Here is a 22,321-nt window from a genome sequence, read left to right on the forward strand (position 1 = left end):
TGTGAAGAAGAGCCGCTTCCAGAATTTGAGGGAGCTTCAAAGACAGTGGGCTGAAGCTGGAGTCCAGGTATCAAAAGCCACAGTTCACAGACGTGTCCGGGAAATGGGCTACAATAGCCGTATTCCCATGGTCAAGCCACTTCTGAACTCAAGACAACGGAAGAAGCGTCTGACTTGGGCAATGGAGAAGAAGCACTGGACAGTTGCAGAGTGGTCCAAAGTCCTCTTTTCAGACGAAAGCAAGTTTTGCATTTCATTTGGAAGTCAAGGCGCCAGAGTCTGGAGAAAGGCTGGAGAAGAGCAAAATCCAAGTTGCTTGAAATCCAGTGTGAAGTTCCCACAGTCAGCAATGGTTTGGGGAGCCATGTCAGCTGCTGGTGTTGGTCCACTGTGTTTCATCAAGTCCAGAGTAAATGCAACTGTGTACCAAGAGATTTTAGAGCACTACATGCTTCCATCTGCTGAAAAGCTCTATGGAGATGAGTATTTCATTTTCCAGCATGATCTGGCACCTGCCCACAGTGCCAAAACCACCAGTAACTGGTGCACTGACCATGGCATCACTGTCCTCGATTGGCCTGCTAATTCCCCTGACCTGAACCCCATAGAGAATTTGTGGGGTATAGTTAAGAAGAAGATGAAAGACACCAGACCTACAAATGCAAATGAGCTGAAGGCCGCTATCAAAGCATCCTGGGCATCAATAACACCTCAGCAATGCCACAGGCTGATTGCCTCCATGCCACGCCGGATTGATGCAGTAATCCGTGCAAAAGGATTCCCAACCAAGTACTGAGTGCATCAATGGACATTTTCAAATGTTTGATTTAGTTTTGCTGTTATAAAATTATTTTTTTTACTTGGTCTGAGGAAGTATTCTAATATTTTGAGATAGGATTTTTGAGTTTTTTTCAGCTGTAAGCCAAAATCAGCAATATTCAAATAATAAAAGGCTTGAAATAGTTCAGTTGATGTGTAATGAATCCAGAATGTATGACATTTTTGTTTTTTTAATTGCATTACAGAAAATAAAGAACTTTATCACAATATTCTAATTTTCTGAGACAGTCCAGTAGTATATAACTTTATTTTTCATATAAAAAATAGGCCACTGCTGTATAGTTGCAGAAAAAAAAATCCACACATTTATTTGAAAGAACTGTTATTATTTACACTTTGCGTTAAAGATGCACTTAAAAATTGTGATATTGTCATAAATAGAACCCAAATACATCTTTTGGAGGGGGAAAAGTTAACACCATTAATACAGACTTGACAGATTGCTTGTAAGAAAATGAACTCATTACAGGTCAGGTTATGTATGTTTCACTTAATGGCTATCACCTCCATAATTAAGAGCTTTTTACATACAATATAAGTTTTAAAATAAATTGCACTGCGAGAGTGGAACTGAATTCTCTAAGGAATACGCATGGAATTAAACTTGGAAGAGGATTAATTCTAAGATGTATTTTATGTTTTAAAATGCAAGCTTGAAATTTTGAATGCTATCACTGAAGACTGGAAAGTTTTTCACATTTAATTATTTGGCTTGTATAAAACAATATTGCAAAGACTCAAAAAATGATTGGAATGTTCATAAGAAAGGACCTCTCTAAACCAACAGTAGCAAAACTGGACCCGCGCTTCTTGGCCTCGTGCAAAATAGACACATTGTCAGTATACTTGTACACCTGTCTAGTACCATGTCAGTACTTTATGGCTAACTCGTCAATAAGTCAAGAACAGCGATAAAAACTACACAATGTACATCCTGTCTCAAAGTGGAGACAACATACACTTCTTATAATTTACTATGCAACACATTTTAATCTGATCTCTATTTGGGGGATAAAGAATATCCAAATCCTTGATCAAATCAACTATTATTTTACTCCATTGGGCCATGTGACTGTGTAAAGCACAGCGTCAAAACCAATGAAGTATGCAAAATCAATACTTACCCTGACTGAAGCGTGAAAGTGGACAGACATTACACTCTGTGACATAAATAATTTTTGAGTGAAACTCCCTAAAAGCTAATGATAGGAAAAACTTTTTAACAATAGTGTGATTTAGGGATGTGATTTGAGTAGGATCCGCAATAACACTGAATTGTAGGAAAACATGTTTCAATAACGAATAAGGCAAATTAAGAAAGGGAGGTGAAGTTTTTAAAGTGGAGTGATTTTAAAAAAGTAACACTGAGTTCACAAGCCCTTAAAGTAGCAGAAACTGTAAGATTGCCAGAACACGCACGCAAACACACACAAATCAAACAAAAACAGGCTCTTGTTCAAAGGCTTGCTAAACCACTGAGTGATCAGCGGCTAACGTTTGTTACTCTCTACAGTACAGTTGTGAGACTAATTCTTCAAGGGAACCCACCTGAGTGCTGGGAATGTGCTGCCGTGCAAAACGACTAACTACAAGTGTCCAATGCGCAAATTGAAGCCGAAAGGCACACCCTTGCTTATTTGGTATAATTTAAATGCACTTGTGAAGTTGATCCCTGATGTAACTGAAACATACACCGTTTTTGGTCACATTCAATTCCAGCATGTCGACTGCTTTGGAAGGGAGACTGTAACAGGCTTGTCGTGTAGCACGCAATGCTAGTTAAGAGCTTGGCTGAAGCTTTCTTGAAAGAGAGAAGCTATTTTGGTTTGGTCCATCTGTGGAGAGAACATACCTTTAATGCATGATGACACGTTAACAAAACATAATCATTTAAGTTTGGGGGACACCACAGTCTACTTTGTACATTTGTAATTACTTTAAAGTCCACCCCGGGATTTAATTTTAAATGGCAAGCAGCCTCATTCATAAAATTAATAATAGGTGGCCCATCAGTTGGCCACACTATAAAATGAATTTGTACAAAGAAAAAAAAAGTCACAGTTTCATGATGGCCACCTTTGCCCCTTTCTGTGAGAGTTTTATCCCACCTAATTTTTGACATGCTGACTGTAAATATAAAAGGAAAGTTGACTGTGAGGGCTGTAACTTCCAGGACAAGTGGAAATTGGAGTGTTCTTTCTTCAAAATCCAAAACAACGGTGTCTGGCTAATTTGCCAAGAGACGGTGGCTGCTTTTAAATAAATTAATATAAAGAGGCACTGCCAGACAAAAAATACAGACTACAAAAAAAAGCTAACTGGAAGAGAATGCTGTGAAAAGGTGAATCAACTGTAAGCTGTTTTAACGGGACTGCGCCACTTTTTTACAAGACCCAGTAAGTCAAATGAAAATGCTACAAATGTGAACTACGAGGTAGCAACGCTGATCGCCAAGCACTGCAAACCTTTTTTTACAGAGGGTTAATTTATTAAACTGATCAAAGAATGCGCTGTCTAGTCATCACATTTTCAGCTCACCAAATCTGGCCCACTTTCTGAAAAGTTTGGATAAACCTACTTCAAAAGGGACGATGTGTAATATTTACCTCTTAGTGGTATAAAAGGGCACTATTTTAATATTTTTTTCTTTCATAGGGTGGAATCTCTACCTACGGTCAACAATAAAGGTCATGTACAGTGACCTTGGGTGTCCTGAAAGGTGCTTCGAAATACAATAATAATAATACAAATAAACAAAATGTATGAAAATAAATAGGACTAATGAACTATTATTATTTTTTCGTAACTGATCAATTACTGCATCTTATTTTCAGTCAACAATTTTCTCAACAAACCTTGCATTCTTCCATTTCTTTTTTCATGGACCACATTAAATGTGTGGATACGGCTGCATAAAGTGAAAGTGTACTAAAAGATATTCATTTTTTGTACCAATTCCCTTTCTATATGATGTCTACATGGAGTATTGAACACAAGGTCTATTGCGCTACAATAGGAGAAATGTGACCATTCTACTCTTGTACAAGTTCAAAGAACATTACATACATTATTGTAGTAAACTAGCAATTTAGCATTAGGTTTTGTAAGGAAACACGTAAAAGAGCATGTAGCATGATCAGCCTGCATTTTACCACCCACACACAGTCAGTGCGGTGCGTTACAAAAAGTACAATATACACACCTCACATATGAATCCCAGTTGCACCAATTCTCCAGCCAAATCGTGAACATTTTCATCTGCAACCCAAACTGGCAGTTAGTAAAAACTTTGCATCCCTTTTACATGACTGGCATGTGTTCAGAAAATCCTGCTCACATGTCATAACATTTACAGTATATTAGCATAAAATAAGTATTGCATGTTTTTGATGATAGTGTGTGATGAATAAAAGTGTGTGATGAATAAAAGTGGGCGATGAAGTGTCCAAGTGTGTTTGTGACACGCAGCAAACTGCAAGTGGCTAAGAGACGGACAGATTTTGACACAAGAGGTGACAGCTGTCAGCTGCAGTCTGCCCTAAGGCTTGGCTCTAGTGCTGTCACAATTAGAAATTTCTGGAGACTATTAATTGTCACAAAAATAATCACAGATGACAAATATATTGTCAATCATTTTCCCCTCTACATTATATGCTACTGTGATCATATGAGCTTAATACAAATACTGCACACCTTAATAAGATAGAGAAATGTAATGGTCAAGAAATCAAGTCAAGAAATCATTATTGGATTCCAACCTGTTCGATTTAAAACCTTTTGAGGAACAATGCACAGGTGAGGAAGGTCTTTGATTCAACTTTTTAGTAATAACGTGGAAAATTGGAATAAGTCAAAAAATGAGGTATAGTGGGACCTCGGTTATCGCGGTTTATCATTATTATTTTTTAGACCTGCGAAGCTCTGAACCCGCGAACATGGAACCACGAAGTAGCGACGCCCCTTCAAAAATGCTTTAAAATATATACAAAAAATGTTTTAAAATTATTTTATCATTATTATTTTTTAGGCCCGCGGAGCTCTGAATCCGCGAACTTCGAAGCGCGAAGTAGCGAGGTCCCACTGTACACAGACAAGCAAAAAATACTCAAATTTCAACATACAAACTTCAAGTGAATACAGCAACATAGCAAATAAACCGGGGCAGCATGGCGGCACAGTGGTTAGCGCTTGTGCGGCACAGTTGTCGTGGGTTCCTGTCGTGGGTTCAAATCCAGCTCCAGACTTCCTGTGCGGAGTTTGTATGTTCTCCCCGTGCTTGCGTGGGTTTCCTCCGGGCACTCCGGTTTCCTCCCACATTCCAAAAAAAAAGCATTTTAGGTGAATTGGCCGGTCCAAATTGTCCCTAGGTGTGAATGAACGAGTGAGTTGTCTGTCCCTGTGTGCTCTGCGATTGGCTGGCAACCAGTTCAGGGTGTCCCCTGCCCACTGCCCGATGATTGCTGGGATGGGCTCCAGCACCCTCGCGACCCTACTGAGGATAAGCGGTGTAGCTAATGAGATGGGAGATGAGATGAGCAAATAAACCTATATTTGGTTTGCTTTAAGTTTTAAGATTTCAACACGTTGAACATGTTTTTATGCTTTGAAAACAAAGACTGGTACACAGTGAAAGGAGGTGTGTAACTAAGTAAAAATACAAGTTTTTTCTTAAAAACTGTTAATAAACAAATTGCAAAGCTTTAGCTCTGTTAACATGACATCAACTTGAAAGTCAACCCGTAAAATTAAAGTTGAATCGGGTAAACAAAAATAGATCCTGGTCTTTTGGACTTAAAGCTCAGTGTAATAGCACTTTGACAATGACATTTTTCAAGTTGCTAGAAAATTCAAATATAAAATGAAGAAAGGCAAACAAAAATATATTTGCTTTTTAGGCTTAGTTTTGACTGTATTGTAAAATGAAAAACAACAGAATAATATAGGACTTACTGTCCTAAAGATTTAGTGTGTATGTCCCCGATTCTGTCTTAATTTACAAAAAAGGCATTAATGTGAAAAATATTCGCAAATAGGAAAAATATTTACGACGAATGTGTCATATTCGTGATAGCCCTACTCGGCTCCTCACTCAATTGAAACTATTCTCGAGACACACTGCATGTGCACGGGGGTTTATTATTCTCCCAATTCAAAGGCTTTGTGGTTTCCATTCAGTTAAAGGAAGCCAAATAGCCCTTACAAAAATGTGTATGTGTGCATTAAAAAGGTTGGTTTTAGAAAATACAATGTTCTAAACAGATGTGCTCATTTTGGGCTTTTAAAAGATTAAAAAGATTTAGGTTAAGAACAGAAAAAAATCCAACATCCATTGTGCTGAAACGCCAAGTAGGATATTCTAGGAGGCAATCTGAGAATAGTTAGCACGCTGTCAGGCATGTCATGCTCATTTTCACATGTAGCTCAGTGCTCATCCTCAATATTAAAACCGAACAGGAACATTTTGAAATCCATTTTAAATCAGGCAATGGTATCAAAACCACCAAGTATAACCTCACAGAAATTCTTCTTGCTTCCTTTTAAGTCAGTTTGTGCTCCAACTTCAAGGGTTCAGGTGTGGGGCACTTGACCAAAGGAACAACAGCAGGAGACCTAACCGCCAAATATAACCTCACAGAAATTCTTCTTGCTTCCTTTTAAGTCAGTTTGTGCTTTGTGTGTGTCTTTACGAAATGTGTGAGACTTACGAGGTAACATGTCACAGCTTAGATGTCTGTTGAGCTTGTCCTCCAGCTTCAGCAGTAATGTCAGCTAAACAATCCGGAACAGTTGAATGTGACATTTTGGGGAAAAAAAAAACAATAATTCTATTGGCACTGCCGACTAGATACACACATCAAAAGGATTCAGTGTAAGAGTCTTACATGATATTTGGGTCCCTCTTCAACAAGTTCAACATTGCACTGCATATTAATGACCTAGGGCGTAGGGGGAAAAAAGAAAAAAGCTGAGTTCTTTTCCTCCCAGCATAATCGTCACAGTCACACTCCATTCTAGAAATATGCATTTTGTGGCACACACTCGCCGTGTCTCCACCTTCGAGGGTTCAGGTGTGGGGCACTTGACCAAAGGAACAACAGCAGGAGACCTAACATTCTTCTGTAGGGGCTGCTTCGGAGAGGACAGGCCGAATGCTGTTAGGGGATACATCCCATTTCTAAATAAGATGGGGACAGAGTGCAGATAAAAAAATGAGTAATTAGTAGTACAGATTTCGTACTAATTCACCCGACAGGCTTAACATGGATACAAGGAAATGAGTGAAGGTCAATGAGGCTTATTGTTTTGAGGAAGTCACACCATTATTTCAGGTTACCAAGACAAAGGGAATTTGAATATCATTACTGCCCCCAAGTGGAGAAAATGGACATGGGCACACTTTGTGAGCAGATTCTTATACAAGACAATCCCATAAAACCATCAGATTTTCATCTTCTTACCGAACATCCTCCAGGAATTTATCCAGTTCCAAGGCAGGAAATTGTGAGAGTCTAAAATGTAAGATACAAAGTATGACATGTTTGGATATTTTAGTGCATCAATGTTTGCAGATTAGCTGCCATCAGAAGACCAACTTGATGTCATTATGCTTATATTCAATGCAAAGAAAATATTAACTTGTGGTCTTACTTGAGCTGAACATCATCTTTCTTGATAGCAATAACGAGATTAGGGTCCAGGTTTTTGGTTATTTCCTCCAGGGCATTTTCTGGTATCATGTCTGCATGGACAATTACAAATGACCAAAATGAATATGCAATACGGTCCGTACCTGTTTCTATGAAAATCTCCTATTTAATGGTAGCTAAAATATAATGCAAAACAGCTTCCTTGGTCTCCATCACGACATGCTTTGTTGTGAATAAGCTTGGTTTTGTCATTATTCACACACATACAACACAAAACTGCCAGTGTGAGGGGCTCACATTGATGTCTGACAATACAATGAGCAGCAAGCAGCTTCAGTAGTGGCACTTCAAATAGAGCCTGGTTAAACAGCAGCTCCCGGGCAGTAGGCCTCGTACAGGGGTCACAATCCAGGCACTTTTGAATAAGGGCCTGAAGAAAAACACCATAAGAAATCTGTGAGGACTGCAGTGGACTTTTGTCCAAACAGACACAATGCTATTAGGAGACATAAGCTTTAAAATAAATTCTCTTTCATTACATGGATAACCGACAAAGGCTGACTCAAAGTTTCGGCCTCACCCTCTGCAGAGGGTCCTCCAGCAATTGTATGGCAGTATTGACTGCGTCCTCAGACATATTTGAAGACTTTCCATTTCCCTGGATCTCCAAAAGAGCCATCTGCAATGCATGCATGCATACTATATTAACATCCTACGCTGGCATTGTGCATGCCCCATATTTCATTCTGTTTATGGGCTACTTCAGCACCTCGAGGGCGCACATGCCAAATGAGTAGATGTCTACGGCTGTGCTCACATCGGTGACTGCTGCAACGACACAAAGGATGGCGATGAGAATAGACAAACAAGATTAGGAATCAAGCATCTGCTGGGTATGTAGGAATAAGAAAGACATGGTCACAAAGAGTAAGGATCAACGACATGACCAATATTTTCTGTCAAAGAATAAAAAAACAATTAATAAAGTGGGCTACAGTTCAATTGAGGAAAAAATGAGGCAGGTGAGTGGTACTTGTAGCAAAGCCATAATATTCCAAGTCCCAAGTATTTTTCAGAAAAGTGTTTACCAAGCTGTACAATGTTTTTTTATTGCTACAAACTAAATAGAAGTAAAATATATATCATGTTTGTGTTTGAGAGTCTGAATACGTTACAAAGAAAACCAATCTTACATTTTTTAAATTTTGGTATTGTTTCACGATATTTTCCACCTATTCTGGTTGTAAAATTATTAAAATGAATCATGAAACTAGCCGAATTATTTCATGTCAAATGGAACACATTTTTTTTAATAATAAGCATATATATTTTTTTATACTTGATATTAATGTTAGAAACAAAGGTAAAAATGAGCAAAATTATTTACCACCTACAATGTCGGACACAATTGTTTATTCTAAGTATTAATTCTTATTTAACCAGAAAAAAAACTATTGAAAAATATCGTAAAATTACACTTTGATTATTATTTTAAATATTACTTTTTAAATTTGATCTGAAATACTAGGTGAAGTATACAAAAATAAGAAAAACAATCTATATAATTATAATAATAATAATAATAATAATCAATATAGTGAATATATATGATTCATGTAACTAGTCAGTTAAATTGGAAATACATTAAATTCTTACTAAAGCACCTTCTCTCTGTGGAAGTGAGAAAAAAAATCTCAACCATCAAAAATGTTAGAAAAAACAATTGAGCGCATTGGAGCTCAAAGAAAAGATTTGCTATTTTCAAAGTTTGCTTTTTTTTCGCTAAACAACACACACTACAACGATGTTGCTGTGTATTGTTCTGCTTTCTTAACTGTGGGAACCTTTACTTTAACAACACTGCAACATGCAATGAATTGTATATTCTATTCACTGTGGTTTATACATTTATACAAATGTTTTGTATTACTTAGCCTTTTCTTACCTCCATATTCTGGGGCAAAGAAATGCAAGTTCTTCTGCTCCTCGTGGCATGTTTTTACATGGTTGTTGATGGTGTCCGGAGCAACTGTTGAACAAGAGGGGGGGAGGTTATGGGTCAATCGTAAACTTCATTGAATTGTCTAATAAATAAATAAAAAAATAAAAAATAAAATAAATAAAGAGTATACGCCGAGAGTATCTTTAGAAAGTAGAGCATGTTTTGTATACCCATATTTGAATAGTTTTTCTCAGGATAATACACAATTACGCAGTGACAATGCCAAGGAATGTCACTTGACTTGACAGGCTGGAATGAGAAAGACGTGTATTGGCCTTTATTTATTCTATTTTGAAATACCTGAACCGATTTTTATGAGACCGTTGTGCTGGATGAAAATGGTGTCACAGGTCAAGTTGCCATGGATGATGGGGGGGTCACATGAGTGTAGATAACTGCAGGACGGCGACAACAGAGACCTGTGTACATGATTTCCTTCTGTGTGTGCGATTATGAGAACAGAGGAGCGTGACACAAACCATAGAGCTGACAGGATTTGCGTGCACCATCTCTTCCAAGCCTGTCAGAAGCAAACAGCTCGTCAACAGATTTCAGAATGCTTAGGACTTACCATGCACAGATACTGGATTGACACCACTCCCAAAAAAAACAACAAAAAAAAAAACGCAAACGTAATCAATTTCTCTCCTTTTTACCCCTAATTATAGGTACGGTAGAATTTTTTTTTCAATGAAAAGACTCTAAAATTCAGGTTAAAGTTATTCCTTTAATTTATCTGTGAATCTATTCCATGACCACCCAAATGAAGTAAATTTGCTCTAAGTAAGAATATCTACTCATTCCAATTTCTGCATCTCTTATCGTTAGTAGTAGTGCGGGTGCAGCAGCTCATACCAGCTATTTTCGGGACACCCTGAACTGGTTGCCAGCCAGTCGCAGGGCACACAGAGACAGACAACCATCCATACGCTCACTCATACCTAGAGACGATTTCAAGTCACCAATTAACCTGTCATGCATGTTTTTGGAATGTAGGAGGAAGCTAGAGAGCAGGGAGGAAACACATGCAGGCACGGGGAGAACGTGCAAACTCCACAAAGGAAAGCTGGATTTAGACCCATGACCTCAACTGTGCCGCAGACGTGGTAACCACTCTGTTAGTATTAGCAATAATGTAACGAATATACATCAGTAACCATTTTATTGAATTATTTATGTATTTTTAATGGAACTATTTGATTTTCTTTATATAAGTGCCCTCGTGTAAGTTTAAGATCAGGGGATGGTGTAATCGTGATCTGTGTAGCCCTTTCAGACTTTTTGACATGACTTGACTTAATGGACAAAGAGCCTTTGATGTGACACAAAAGCAAAGGACATAATGTCATCATAAAAAAGTTTTTTTTTTCATAAAGATATAACCACAAGTGGGCAGCAAGGTGGCGCGGTGGGTAGCGCATGTGCAACATAGTTCAGAGGTCATGGGTTCAAATCCAGCTACCAACCTTCCTGTGTGGAGTTTGCATGTTCTCCCCGTGCTTGCGTGTGTTTCCTGCGGGGACTCCGGTTTCCTCCTATATTCCAAAAACATGCATGTCAGGTTAATTGGCCGGTCCAAATTGTCCCTAGGTGTGAATGAGCGAGCGAATTGTCTGTCCCTGTGTGCCCTGCGACTGGCTGGCAACCGGTTCAGGGTGTTCCCTGCCCACTGCCCGGAAATGGCTGGGATGGGCTCCAGCACCCTGCGACCCTACTGAGGATAAGCGGTGCAGATAATGGATGGATGGATGGATGGATGACCACAAGTGATCTAATGGGTATTGTACAATGTGGTACTCAAAATTTCAGAACAAATTATTTTCTCCCTAGTAATTTAACATCTGGTATTTGTATGGTCACATGCCGCTGAACGACAATGCTGCGGACCTGATTTTTGAAGAAGAGCCGGATGACGCTTTACACCGAAAAACAACAGCGACCAGATGTTGAAGGTTCTGTATCTGAGTCAGATCAGGAGACTTCTCATGCGACTGGTAACCATGGACAATAATATCTGTTTTGTGTGGGTGAGCAAACCCCCACTTAAAAAAACTGGCCTGGAGAGGGATGGGCGCCGCTAGGCTGTACTTCCAAGACACACCGCAGGAAGTGATGCTCCTTTGACCCTGGCAGTTAAGAGATCCGTGAACCGTGAACTGATTAGATTGGACTTAAACATAAATGTTTATTTTGATAAAGCTTCTTGTCAATTTGACAAATGCACACCTAAGGACAGTAATTGACGAGTTTAATTCTGTGACTTGGTCAAGTAGAAAATTTAAATGAACCGTTTAATTGCTCCTCTGCATTCAGAGGAGCCAGTTGAGGTGGCTCTGGCATCTGATATTTAGGCTGTAACTCCAGACAGCCCCATGTCATCATAGTTATGAAATCCCTTCTCCTTATTTTGCCATGCGTGGTGGATGGGCTTGAGTGACACAGGCTTCTCAAATCAGCTAAGAATTAGGGTGTGTCAATTGTTCTATAAATTGTGATCCTTGGATTATTTACAAGAGAGAATGTGACAGACTTTTGAAAAAAAAAAAAAGGAGTGGTGATTTAACTTGGGAAAAATACAAAATCTGTCTCCTTCCACATCACCACATTGTGTATATAGCATGAAACAGGAGTAAATATACAGTATGTGCCTGTACTCTAACTGAGACTCTCCGGTATTATCTAGCACAAATTAACTTTCATTCCAAAACCTGTTTATATCTTAAACTTTCCCTTGAATTCCTGAGATGCACCAAACATGAATTGGTGGAACTTTCAAATCCATTACACTCTCAGGTCTCAATATTTAGATATATATCTTCAATATTTTTTTTTTTAGTTTTTCATTATGAAAGCCTTTTCAGCTGTTAGTCATTACCTTTTCATTCATGACCTTGTGATTCTTTTTGGTCTTCTTCAAAAACTGCTTCAAACTTCCTGACGACATGTACTCAGTAATGAAAATCACCTATAAGAAGATGTTATATATAGAAAGGTTCCCAGCATAATTTACGCAAAATAAAATATAACAAAAAAACACTCACCCTGTTCTCCTTGTTGTCGATCCAATACTTATGGAACTTAACAATATTTGCATGCTCCAAAAGCATCAGGTTGTCGAAAACCGCTTTCACTTTCTTCTGAACTCAGAAAACAAATATGACGTTTTTAAAACTAATCCACAAACAACAATATACTCATTACACACAATAATTCATTTGTCATGAAATGAGAGGCCTGACCTCCAATAGCCTGAAGTTTTTCCTTTCTGAAAACATGACTTCATTCCACACCACCTCCACCCCTTCCTCTGTATCCATGGCCAAGTATGCCGTGTCTATCCCTGGAACGTTTCGCATGTTCACCTAGAAAAGGAACACAATTCCATGTGTACTTTCAACTGCATGAAAACAACAACGATTACGACAATACATTAACCTTAATTTGATAAGCCACCATAAACTAAGAATGTATATTTTTTTGCAAACCATTTGTCTATTGCATTGGTTCTTAACCTGGGTTCGATTGAACTTTAGGGGTACGGTGAGTCAGTCACAGGGGTTTGTGTAGCCTCTGCCACGCAGGTCAAGACACACTGATTCATAATGTCTGTACGCAATGAAATTCCCTGCTTGGCCATTACTGGCTGCAGATGATCACGTGATATTGCTTAAACAATCAGTGTTGCACTGAATTAAGCGTTTTCAGGAGTACGAAGTGTATTCATTTTCTTCACATTTCAATCCACATTATTTTAAGGAACGGGGGATTGTGGTCAGACTAATAAAAACACTATGGATTTTCATGTATCATTAACGGGAAGAGAGACAGGGTCCTATCGGCATAATTTGCAATGCCAAGTTGAGCACCTCGCACCGGCAAAACTAAAGGAATACTTCATGAAACTGTATGGAGATGGAGAATACAGGAATGCAATGCTTGATGAATTCAAACTGAAGAGAGCCAGATTTGATGATAAAGCCACTGTGATTGCTCTTGGGTTTGTACCCATTAACAAACCAATTCTCACAGCATCATATAAAGTTGTGTACATGATCGCAAAGCAGGCAATTTCACACACATTGGTGAAACACTTGTAAAGCCAGCTGCTTAAAAGATGGCGAATCCTACACTTGGAGCAGCAGATAAATTATTCAAAATTCCTCTTTCAAAATGACACTATCAGCAACAGAATAAAGGTCATGAGTAAAGACATCTTGGCTCAAGTAGTCGTTGATCTGTGTTGACTTTAACAAAAAACATTGCACTTAAATATCCTGTCCGGAATTTAAAACTTTGTTCCCCTCTGCTGCCATCTCCCAGCTTAAAGTCATGATTGCAGCATCAGTCAGCTCATTCATCAGTACGCGCATTTCTCAGACACGTGCAAATAACTCATTTTTCCATCTTTTTGTTGGTTTGGGTTGGCGTTTTGACATCAATTGAAAAAGTTTTTTTTAATTAATTTTACTATTTTCATGCTACACTAAAAAAAAACTGACGAAAATTAAGTCCCTTCCTGCCTGTTCTCCCCGTGCCTAAGTGGGTTTCCTCCCACATTCCAAAAACGTGCATGTCAGATTAATTGGCCAATCAAAATTGCCCCTAGGTGTGACTGAGCAAGTGAGTTGTCTGTTCCTGTGTGCCCTTCGACTGATTGGCAACCAGTTTAGAGTGTCCTCTGCCCACTGCCCAAAGATGGCTGGGATGGGATCCGGCACCCCCGCGACCCTACTGAGGATAAGCGGTCCAGATGATGGATGGATTATATAAAGGTGTTTTTTATTTTTTAATGAATGAAATTTTTTTTGCACCATTAGGAGACATTAAATATTACACAAATTCCCTTTTCTAGAGAAAATATTGCAATTTAAACTTTTTGAGGACACTTCAAACAACGCACCCCACATTTACGCAGGGGTTGGTGAATGCGCATATGAAACTGATGGGGTTTGGTAGCTCTAACATGGTTAAGAACCACTGGTTGTTTACTGTCAATCAATCATCTTTCTATCAATCCATCGAGCGATCTGATAATCGGCTCTCTTCTAATATTTTACCTCCTCTCGTCGCTTTTGCCAACGGCCACAAGGACTATCCTCTAAGATGTCAGACTCTTCTTCACTTTCATCTTCTTCCTCAGTGGTGGTTGAGGCAGGCAGTTCCGGGGCCTCCCCACTCTGTACCTGCTGAGTATTACAAGATGCAATTTCGGCCGGCGTGGACACAGTTTTGTTGATTTCTTCAGTCGGGGATCCCTTTCCTTCTGCCTCCGAAATCATTGCAACACTTTTCCAGGCGAGACTGTCTGCTCCGGCAACTGAGCTGCAAAATTGTGAGTTGAGTGAGCAACTCACACGTCCATCTTTAGAGAAGGCCTCCCTTTAGATTAAAGGAGGCTGCAAACAAATGGAAGTTGGTTTAAGGTAGATAAAGTTCTCACAGACATTGTGTGTTATTGTGCACCTTCAAGTGATTGAAAAACAAAAAAAAATGTCGCATTCATTTTACAGGAAATGATCCTCAACCTAAAGGAACCTGGCATAATTGCTGCCACGGATTAAGTCCAAATACCGTTCTACCATGGCTGATGGTCATTTGAAAGTGTGATTTAGGCTGGTTATTAGTTGCTACTGTCCAAACAACGCATCCCCTGCTAATTCTATTCAGTGTGAGTCTTTAGAGTAAGGTAATGACCCCCAAAAAATGTATTGGGTTGCATTGCAAAATATGGTCTGATACAGTGCATCAATATATATATGCTAGAAATAAAACAATACTAAATAGTCTACATTTATTAACAAATAAGTTTACCATTTCTATAAAGGGTAAATCTTTTTGACATGGTCATTTTACAAGTACTTCACAGGAAGAAAACCGTGTACGCACCCCTACACTGTAAGGTGACATCTAGCGGTCAAATAATACACAGTGTTACTTTAAGAAACACAAAAACACAGCACTGTAGTTTCTATTTGCGTCCTTTTTAGCTCGCTGTGAGAAGAGAACGAGCTTTTAAAAAACTCACCTTTAACACAACACGCACATATTTTGTGATTACAATGTATTCAGCACACTTAAGCCCCCAATATTAGCCACAATTGGCGTTTAAGAAATTATTACGCGATTCATAGCTAACTTTCTCAGCTAACAGGCTAATAAAATGTAAATAAACCGCGCGCTAGCATGACAGAAGGGCGATGTAAACGAAAAGTTTACCTTGAAGCACATCGTCGAAGCCACATTCAGTAGTGCAAGGTTACATACTGGCTGAAAAGGAAAGTAAAGGCAGAAAAAGTAGCAAAAAGGGGGGAAGTTATTCGACTGGGACGTGAATCAGCCGTTGGTTTTACAGTCCCCCGTGGCAAAAGTGGGAGGGGCAGGGTAACTCTTGAGGAGCAGCTCTTTGCGCGAAACGACGCCGTGTGACGTCACTGACTCAAATGAACTAAAATACTGTATACATACATAAATACTCCAATTTCATTATATGTAATAATTACAAAAACATGCAACCCTCGGGCCAGATCAGACCCGCCAAATCTTTTACTCCAGCCCACGAAAATATGCCAAGAGAAGCACAAGAGGAAAATGACTTGCAGTTCAAAATATGTCCACTGGATGCTGTCCAAGCCAGGTACTACTCACAAAGCAACTGGGGCTGTATTTGTTTTGTTTTTGTCTTTCCTTCTTTCTTTCCCTCTTTTCACTTTCTCTTTTATAACTCTCGCTCTTTTTTTCTGTCTCTTTTGTTCTTCTTTTGTTGTCGCCAGGTGCTAACGTTAGCATAGCGCTATATCTCCTGCCCGCTGCTGAACGTCAGCTTGCACTGCCCCAACGGAGCTTTATCGTCGACGGCGACTTTAATCGGGCATGTTTATTGGCTGTACTCCCAAATCCCTTCAATTGTGGACTCCCAAATCTACCAATTGTGGACTGAGCGATTCGGAGGAACGCTGGACTGTGTAATGTAAGATCAAACATTCGGGAACTCTGTTTGACCCTCACAACATAATTAATAAATTGGTCATAATTTCACAAAGCCTGTTTGGGGGATAAACAATGAAAAGTACAGTCCGAAAAACACCATCCCTACTCTAAAGCAGAACTGAGGAACTGAGGAAGCAGATATACCGGTCTATAGTTTGTGAAAATGTGCTTGTTTCCATTTTTTTTTTTTTAGCATAACTTTTGCTATTTTCATTTGATTTGGAAATTTGCCTGTTAGAAATGATAGATTACAGATGTAGGGCAAAGGTTTCACAATGCTATTTATAATTTGCTTAACTAGTACCATATCGATGTCAAAACAATCCATAGACGTTTTGTTTTTACAGTTGTTAACCACGTCTAAGATTTCTGATTCCGTAACCCCAGATAAAAACATGGTCTTGGAGTTCATTTTTTATCAGTGACTCAAATTGTTTACCACTGCACTCTGGGATATTTGCAGCGAGCTCTGGTCCAACATTTACAAAATAACTATTGAAATTCTCCACAACTTGATTTAAATTATAATTTTCACTGTTCTTATCAATAAAACAGTTTGAATACCTAAGACTTATAACATTGGTAAAATGCCTCTGTTGGCTGCGGCTGCATCGGCTCGCTACAACGGGTCAGGTGTATCGACATTTCGTTCTATGTACATTGTTACAAAGAATGACAATACAAAGGAAATTATTATTATTATTATTATATGTATTACTTACATTCTTTCATTTTATCATACTATTTAATATATCCCAAATACCTTTGATATTACTTTTGTTATGATGTAATAAATTGGTATAGTACTATAATTTCTTGCTTGCTCTTAATATTCCTGTCAATTTGTTTTTATACTGGGATTCAGCTTCCTCAGTTCTTAGTTTAATAAATTTTCCATATAAGGTGTTTTTTTTTCTCTAACAAGCATTATATAAACCCTTAGTTATCCATGGATGGTTTACAGATTTATTCTTAATATTAGTTTGTCTCATTGGGCAATTTTTGTTATACTTGTTGGTGAATATTTCTAAAAATATGTCAAACGCACGATCCACATCATCTGTACCATATATAGTTTTCCAGTTTTGTTTAACTAAGTCATCATAGAGTGATATAATAGTCTCTTCAGTTCTAACTCGTTTGTAAACATAATCCTTAGTTGATTTTTGTCTATTAACCTTTTCATCATTCACTGTAAATACTGGTAGGTGATCAGAAATATCACAAACCAGTAATCCGCTGACGTTTGTAAATTCCATATTATTCGTAAATATATTTGTCATGGTCGCCGTGGCGACCGGTCTGCCCCGCCCCCTGGGCACCAGCTGAAGCAGATCAGCTAATTGCATGGCTGCTATTTAAGGTTGGGTTGTGGGTATTGTGGGCGTTGGCTCATTACACATTGTCCGTTCTATTATGCCTTGTCCTGTTTAGTTGAGTTGGAAGAAACCTGTGTTTGCACGTTTTTGTTAAAGCCTGTTTGTTCTGTCTTGTCCCTGAGTTTTGGAAAACTATTATTTTGGTAAATAAAAGCTTTGATCGTACGCAATTGAGTTCTCCCTTCCTGCCTCCGTTCTGGTCCGGTCACCCCTTCCACCCCGTGACAATATTGTCAATGAGTGTTGCACTGTGTTAAGTGAATCTACTAGGCCTTAATATAGTTGGGTACAGACTCATACTGTACATTATATTAATATAGTCATCAATGTTTTTATGTTTGTTTGGATTCATTAGATCGATGTTGAAATCTCCACAAAGGAATAGTGTTTTGGCGCCAATTGTTGAATATGTTTTTTCAGCCCAGTTTGTGAAGGTTTCTAGATTTGAGCCCGGTGATCTATATACACAACTGACTATATTTTTCCTTTTTTCATTTATAATTTCTATTGTAATACATTCAAGTAAATCGTCAATGACAAATTACATGTTTTGTATTATCTTCGATTTGAATCTTTTGTGTACATATATAGCTAATCCTCCTCTTATTTTGTTTGTTGTATTTACATAGTTCAAATTATAGTCGTTTAATTCAAAATTAACACCCCTTTCCTCACTGAACCACGTTTCAGAAACTGCAATCACACTCAAAGGGTTCTGAAATTGCCGTAAGCAAAATTTCATCAAAATTTGTGTACATGCTTCTACTCTTAAAGTGTATTATTGAGAATTTCCCTTCAGATTTAACAAAAGTATTATAATCATTTCCATTATAATATTTGCAATTGTCTGAGCTAGTTGATAGAAATTTGTGGTCAGGATCGAAGTCATCTAATCTTGAATTATTGGAGTCAGTGTGATCAACAATGCTCAGTTCCGGTAGATATATATTATTAATATATTATGATGGATTTTTTTTATTGTGATCTGTAATAAAGGTGTCCATATTGTCAGTCCAGGATGCCATTGTGTCACTTCAGGCAAATCTGTCCAGCTCCTGCATTTCTCGGACCCAAAGTATTTTTGCTTCTTCTGGAGTGCCGTTTAACTTTATGTATACTCTACAGTTTGAAGTCCAAGTTCCTTGTATCTTGTTTGTTTTCCTCAAAAGTCGAGCCTGTCTTGCAATGTCAGAGTTTTTTTTTTTTTTTTGTCGTTCCTCACCTCTTGTTAATTGATGGCATGCTTATGTCCTCAGCATTGATGGATATCCCTTTTTTGCTCATAAAAGCAATGACCTGTTGCTCAGCAGAATCTTGATCAGCATCCGTTGCAATGCTTTTATTTGCCACAGCCTTGGCATAGGTCCGAGGTTTGATGTCCAGACCGCTGATAATAATGTCATTGATCCTGTGTACTGTTCCAGATCTGCTACGCGTCCTTCTAGCACAATAATCCTCTTGTCTTTCTCCATGTTTTTGTTTTTTAGGTCTTTGATTTCACCCATTAAACTCACGATTGTATCTTGTTGTTTCGTGACTATATCCATTTTGTCCATTAAAAAACCGAGTGACTTTTTAATTTCCTCGAGTTCTTTATCCCTGCTCGGCATCTTGAAAATTCCACGCTTCTCTTACGGCACCATCCGCTGATCGCCTCACCCGATCGCCCTCTGACTCTCAGGTTGTTATTTCGCCGGACTTAGTTTCCCCGGCCTTTGGTCGCTTTACAAAGCAGCGCCACCATGTTTGCCAGCGTCAACAATGGCCGATCTCGGAAAGCAGGACGAATCGGCCTCCTTCCTGCACTGGTTTTCGGAAGAAATCCGCCGAGTCAATGGCGACGTCAACTCCGTGCTTTATTTTCTTTTCGAAACCCACAGACGCCAAAATCGTGGTATTCACGTGCCCATCACACATTAGCTTCACTCGCGGTGCGGTGATGATGGTGATGCTGGTGGATCAGTCCTATTTCCAATTCTGGGACAATGGTTGTGGTCTTAAAAAAGGAGGGAACTGTTCTTTGGCTGAGGGAATGGTTGAAGATGAAGGTAAAAACATTTGCCAACCCATTGGCACATGCTATGAGAGCACGACCAGGAATATTGTCTGGTCCTGCTGCTTTGTGGGGGTTGATTTTTGTCAGGACTCTGAGCACTTGACCTGAAGAGACTTGGTGGAGGTGAAAAGGGTCTGGTGATCCAGGTTTGTGTGCATATCTCTGTGTCGCTGTTTGTGGCCTCAAAGTGGGTGTACAGTACTATGCATTGAGGTCATCTGGCAGGCTGTCTGTAGAGCTGATTGTGCTGGTGGTGGTCTTGTAGTCTGTGATATGCTGCAAGCCGCTCCACATCCGCCCAGAGTCAGAAGTGGAGTAGAAGCCATTAAGTTTCCACAGTCTGTACTTAGCAGCTTTGTTGCCTGATGTGTGTGCAATACATGGAGCATGCGTGCGGCGTACTAAACAGTAGAATTAGTAATATTCAAGCCATCCTACAATTTTCTTTTGCTTATTGTATGGTTGTATGGACTTTTTTCCCAACAAATGATTGCCTATTGATGCTTTTATTCAAAAGGAACAGCATATAGACTTCATTCATAAATAAGAATAAGACAATAACTGTCACAACCGGAACAGGCAGTGGACCCAAATGTGTAAAGTTTCACACAATGCTTTATTGGGGAATCGAAGAAGTCAGGCTAGGGGGAAAAAAAACAACAGCGATCCGATGCTCACTGGGCAGGAGGAAGAGGAAGCCCTCGCGGACAAAGCATGGTCGGAGATCGGAAACAAGTCGGGCAGCCGGAAGGGAAGAACGGAGCGTGATCGGAGACCGGAAGCGACTAATTTATTTGTTAGACCAATCGCATCTTGCCCATTTTGGCTATAATCGGGATCGCCTTGTCACTGGTAGAAGATGACGTAATTTTTTTTTTGACCGCTAAAACTGTCGCAGTACACTAGCAAATGTTATCTTCGATCAAGCATTAATTTGGTAAATAAATTATTTTTTATATTACATTGTCGGTCTTCCTGTGTTTTGTACAGTTTATTTTCACTTAAAAGTGGTGTCGTAACTTCAAAATATCCTACTTGCTGAAGCCTTCTTCTGGCTGACTTCATCATCACAGCCTCTGTCAAATTGCCTCTGTGACTTGAAAGAAACGTCCCATGGATGCAACAAGCTGCATTTCCAGGTTATGTTCAACTGCCAATCGAAGGAGGACTCCTGTTGTTCTTTGTGGACATGCCTGCGGTCTCTCTCCTGCCTTGATTACAGGGACAGCCCTGATGTGGGCTAGAGGGTGTTAAAACATTTTAACAAAGTAAGGGAATGAGACAAAAATACATTTTGATGTAAAAACCTTCTTTGTTAAAAGATGATAGAAGAAACATTTTAATTATAATTTTAATTAATAAAAATCCCTTAGCAAATTACTTTTATTAAACTCTTATCATGATAAAATTTTCCATAATTGCCATGGTTCTATATATTTAGAAAATATTTTTAACAAAGTAAGGGAATTGGACAAAAGACAATTTGGAATGTTTTTAAAAATAGAACAATGGCAATTATGTACAATTTAATTATGATAACACTTCAATTCAAATATTTTGCCAAAGGTTTTTATTCAAAAGGGGATTTTTATCAATTGAATGATCATATTAAGGCCTTTCTAAATAATTACATGTTTTTTTAAGGCCGTTTTTATCCGTTTAATATCATATCATTAATTGAATATTTGTGTTTTACAACTAAAATATCTTCCATTGCACTATATTTTGAAAATAAAGTTAGTATTGCAGAAAAATTGTAAACACAATTGGATCAAATTCTAAAATTATAATGTATGCATTACCTTACGAACATCTAAGAACATAATCATAGTGATAGTTGTCATGGGAAGACAGCATCGATACCAAGACAATGGTATTAATCCAACCCATAATAGTCCGTGGTTTGCAATAATCTGTGGTCTATGCAGCCCAATTAGACTCTTTGTGATTAAAGGCCATACAAATAAACATGGCTTTACTTTTCTTTTTTGGTTTGAACAAATTTATTGACACTAATAACAGCAAACAAACAATGTGCGTTTTGAACAACCCCTCTCGACAATCTTAGCAGCAATCAAGCATATTCACAATTTCGTTATGTCTGACAATATGACGTTTTAACATTTTTTTCTGACATTTTTAACATCTTTGTTAGTGTCGATTTGACAATCAAAGTACTAACTTTAGTTTCGAAAATCTCAATATATAGATCCATCTGCTTAACCTTACGCTCCACGCAGTAGCATCATAGTGCAGGTAATGAGGCCCAAGAGTGCCATAATTCAACAAATAAATGGAACATTGAATTAATAAAAACGGCCTCAAAACGCCATCCATCATCTGCACCACTTATCCTTAATAGTGCTGGAGCCCATCGCAGTTATCTTCAGGCACTGGGCAGGGGACACCC

General features: G+C 38.6%; 1 protein-coding gene across 2 annotated transcripts; it reads right to left on the bottom strand.

Moving 5' to 3' along the window:
- Nucleotides 1-1,145: 1,145 nt before the first annotated feature.
- On the bottom strand, nt 1,146-15,850 carry LOC148368060 (nuclear receptor-binding protein-like). Of its 2 annotated transcripts, none has more exons than XM_088334770.1 (18): nt 15,706-15,850; nt 14,547-14,811; nt 12,729-12,851; nt 12,531-12,626; nt 12,365-12,454; nt 9,969-10,009; nt 9,790-9,884; nt 9,433-9,516; nt 8,257-8,315; nt 8,068-8,166; nt 7,785-7,917; nt 7,489-7,579; nt 7,299-7,349; nt 6,895-7,015; nt 6,723-6,776; nt 6,546-6,609; nt 4,043-4,098; nt 1,146-2,675 (listed from the first exon to the last, which is right to left on the bottom strand). In XM_088334770.1, exons 1-18 carry the CDS (start codon nt 15,729-15,731, stop codon nt 2,616-2,618), a joined length of 1,608 nt encoding a protein of 535 aa, XP_088190896.1. In that variant the 5' UTR covers nt 15,732-15,850; the 3' UTR covers nt 1,146-2,615. The 2 variants fall into 2 exon arrangements, with proteins under 2 accessions (XP_088190896.1, XP_088190895.1); XM_088334769.1 differs by having other exon boundaries at nt 6,880-7,015.
- Nucleotides 15,851-22,321: the final 6,471 nt, after the last annotated feature.

This window comes from Urocampus carinirostris, chromosome 4 (genome assembly GCF_059441175.1).
Source record: "Urocampus carinirostris isolate Australia breed hairy pipefish chromosome 4, RoL_Ucar_1.0, whole genome shotgun sequence".
In the NCBI taxonomy this organism is placed as follows: Eukaryota; Metazoa; Chordata; class Actinopteri; order Syngnathiformes; family Syngnathidae; genus Urocampus; species Urocampus carinirostris.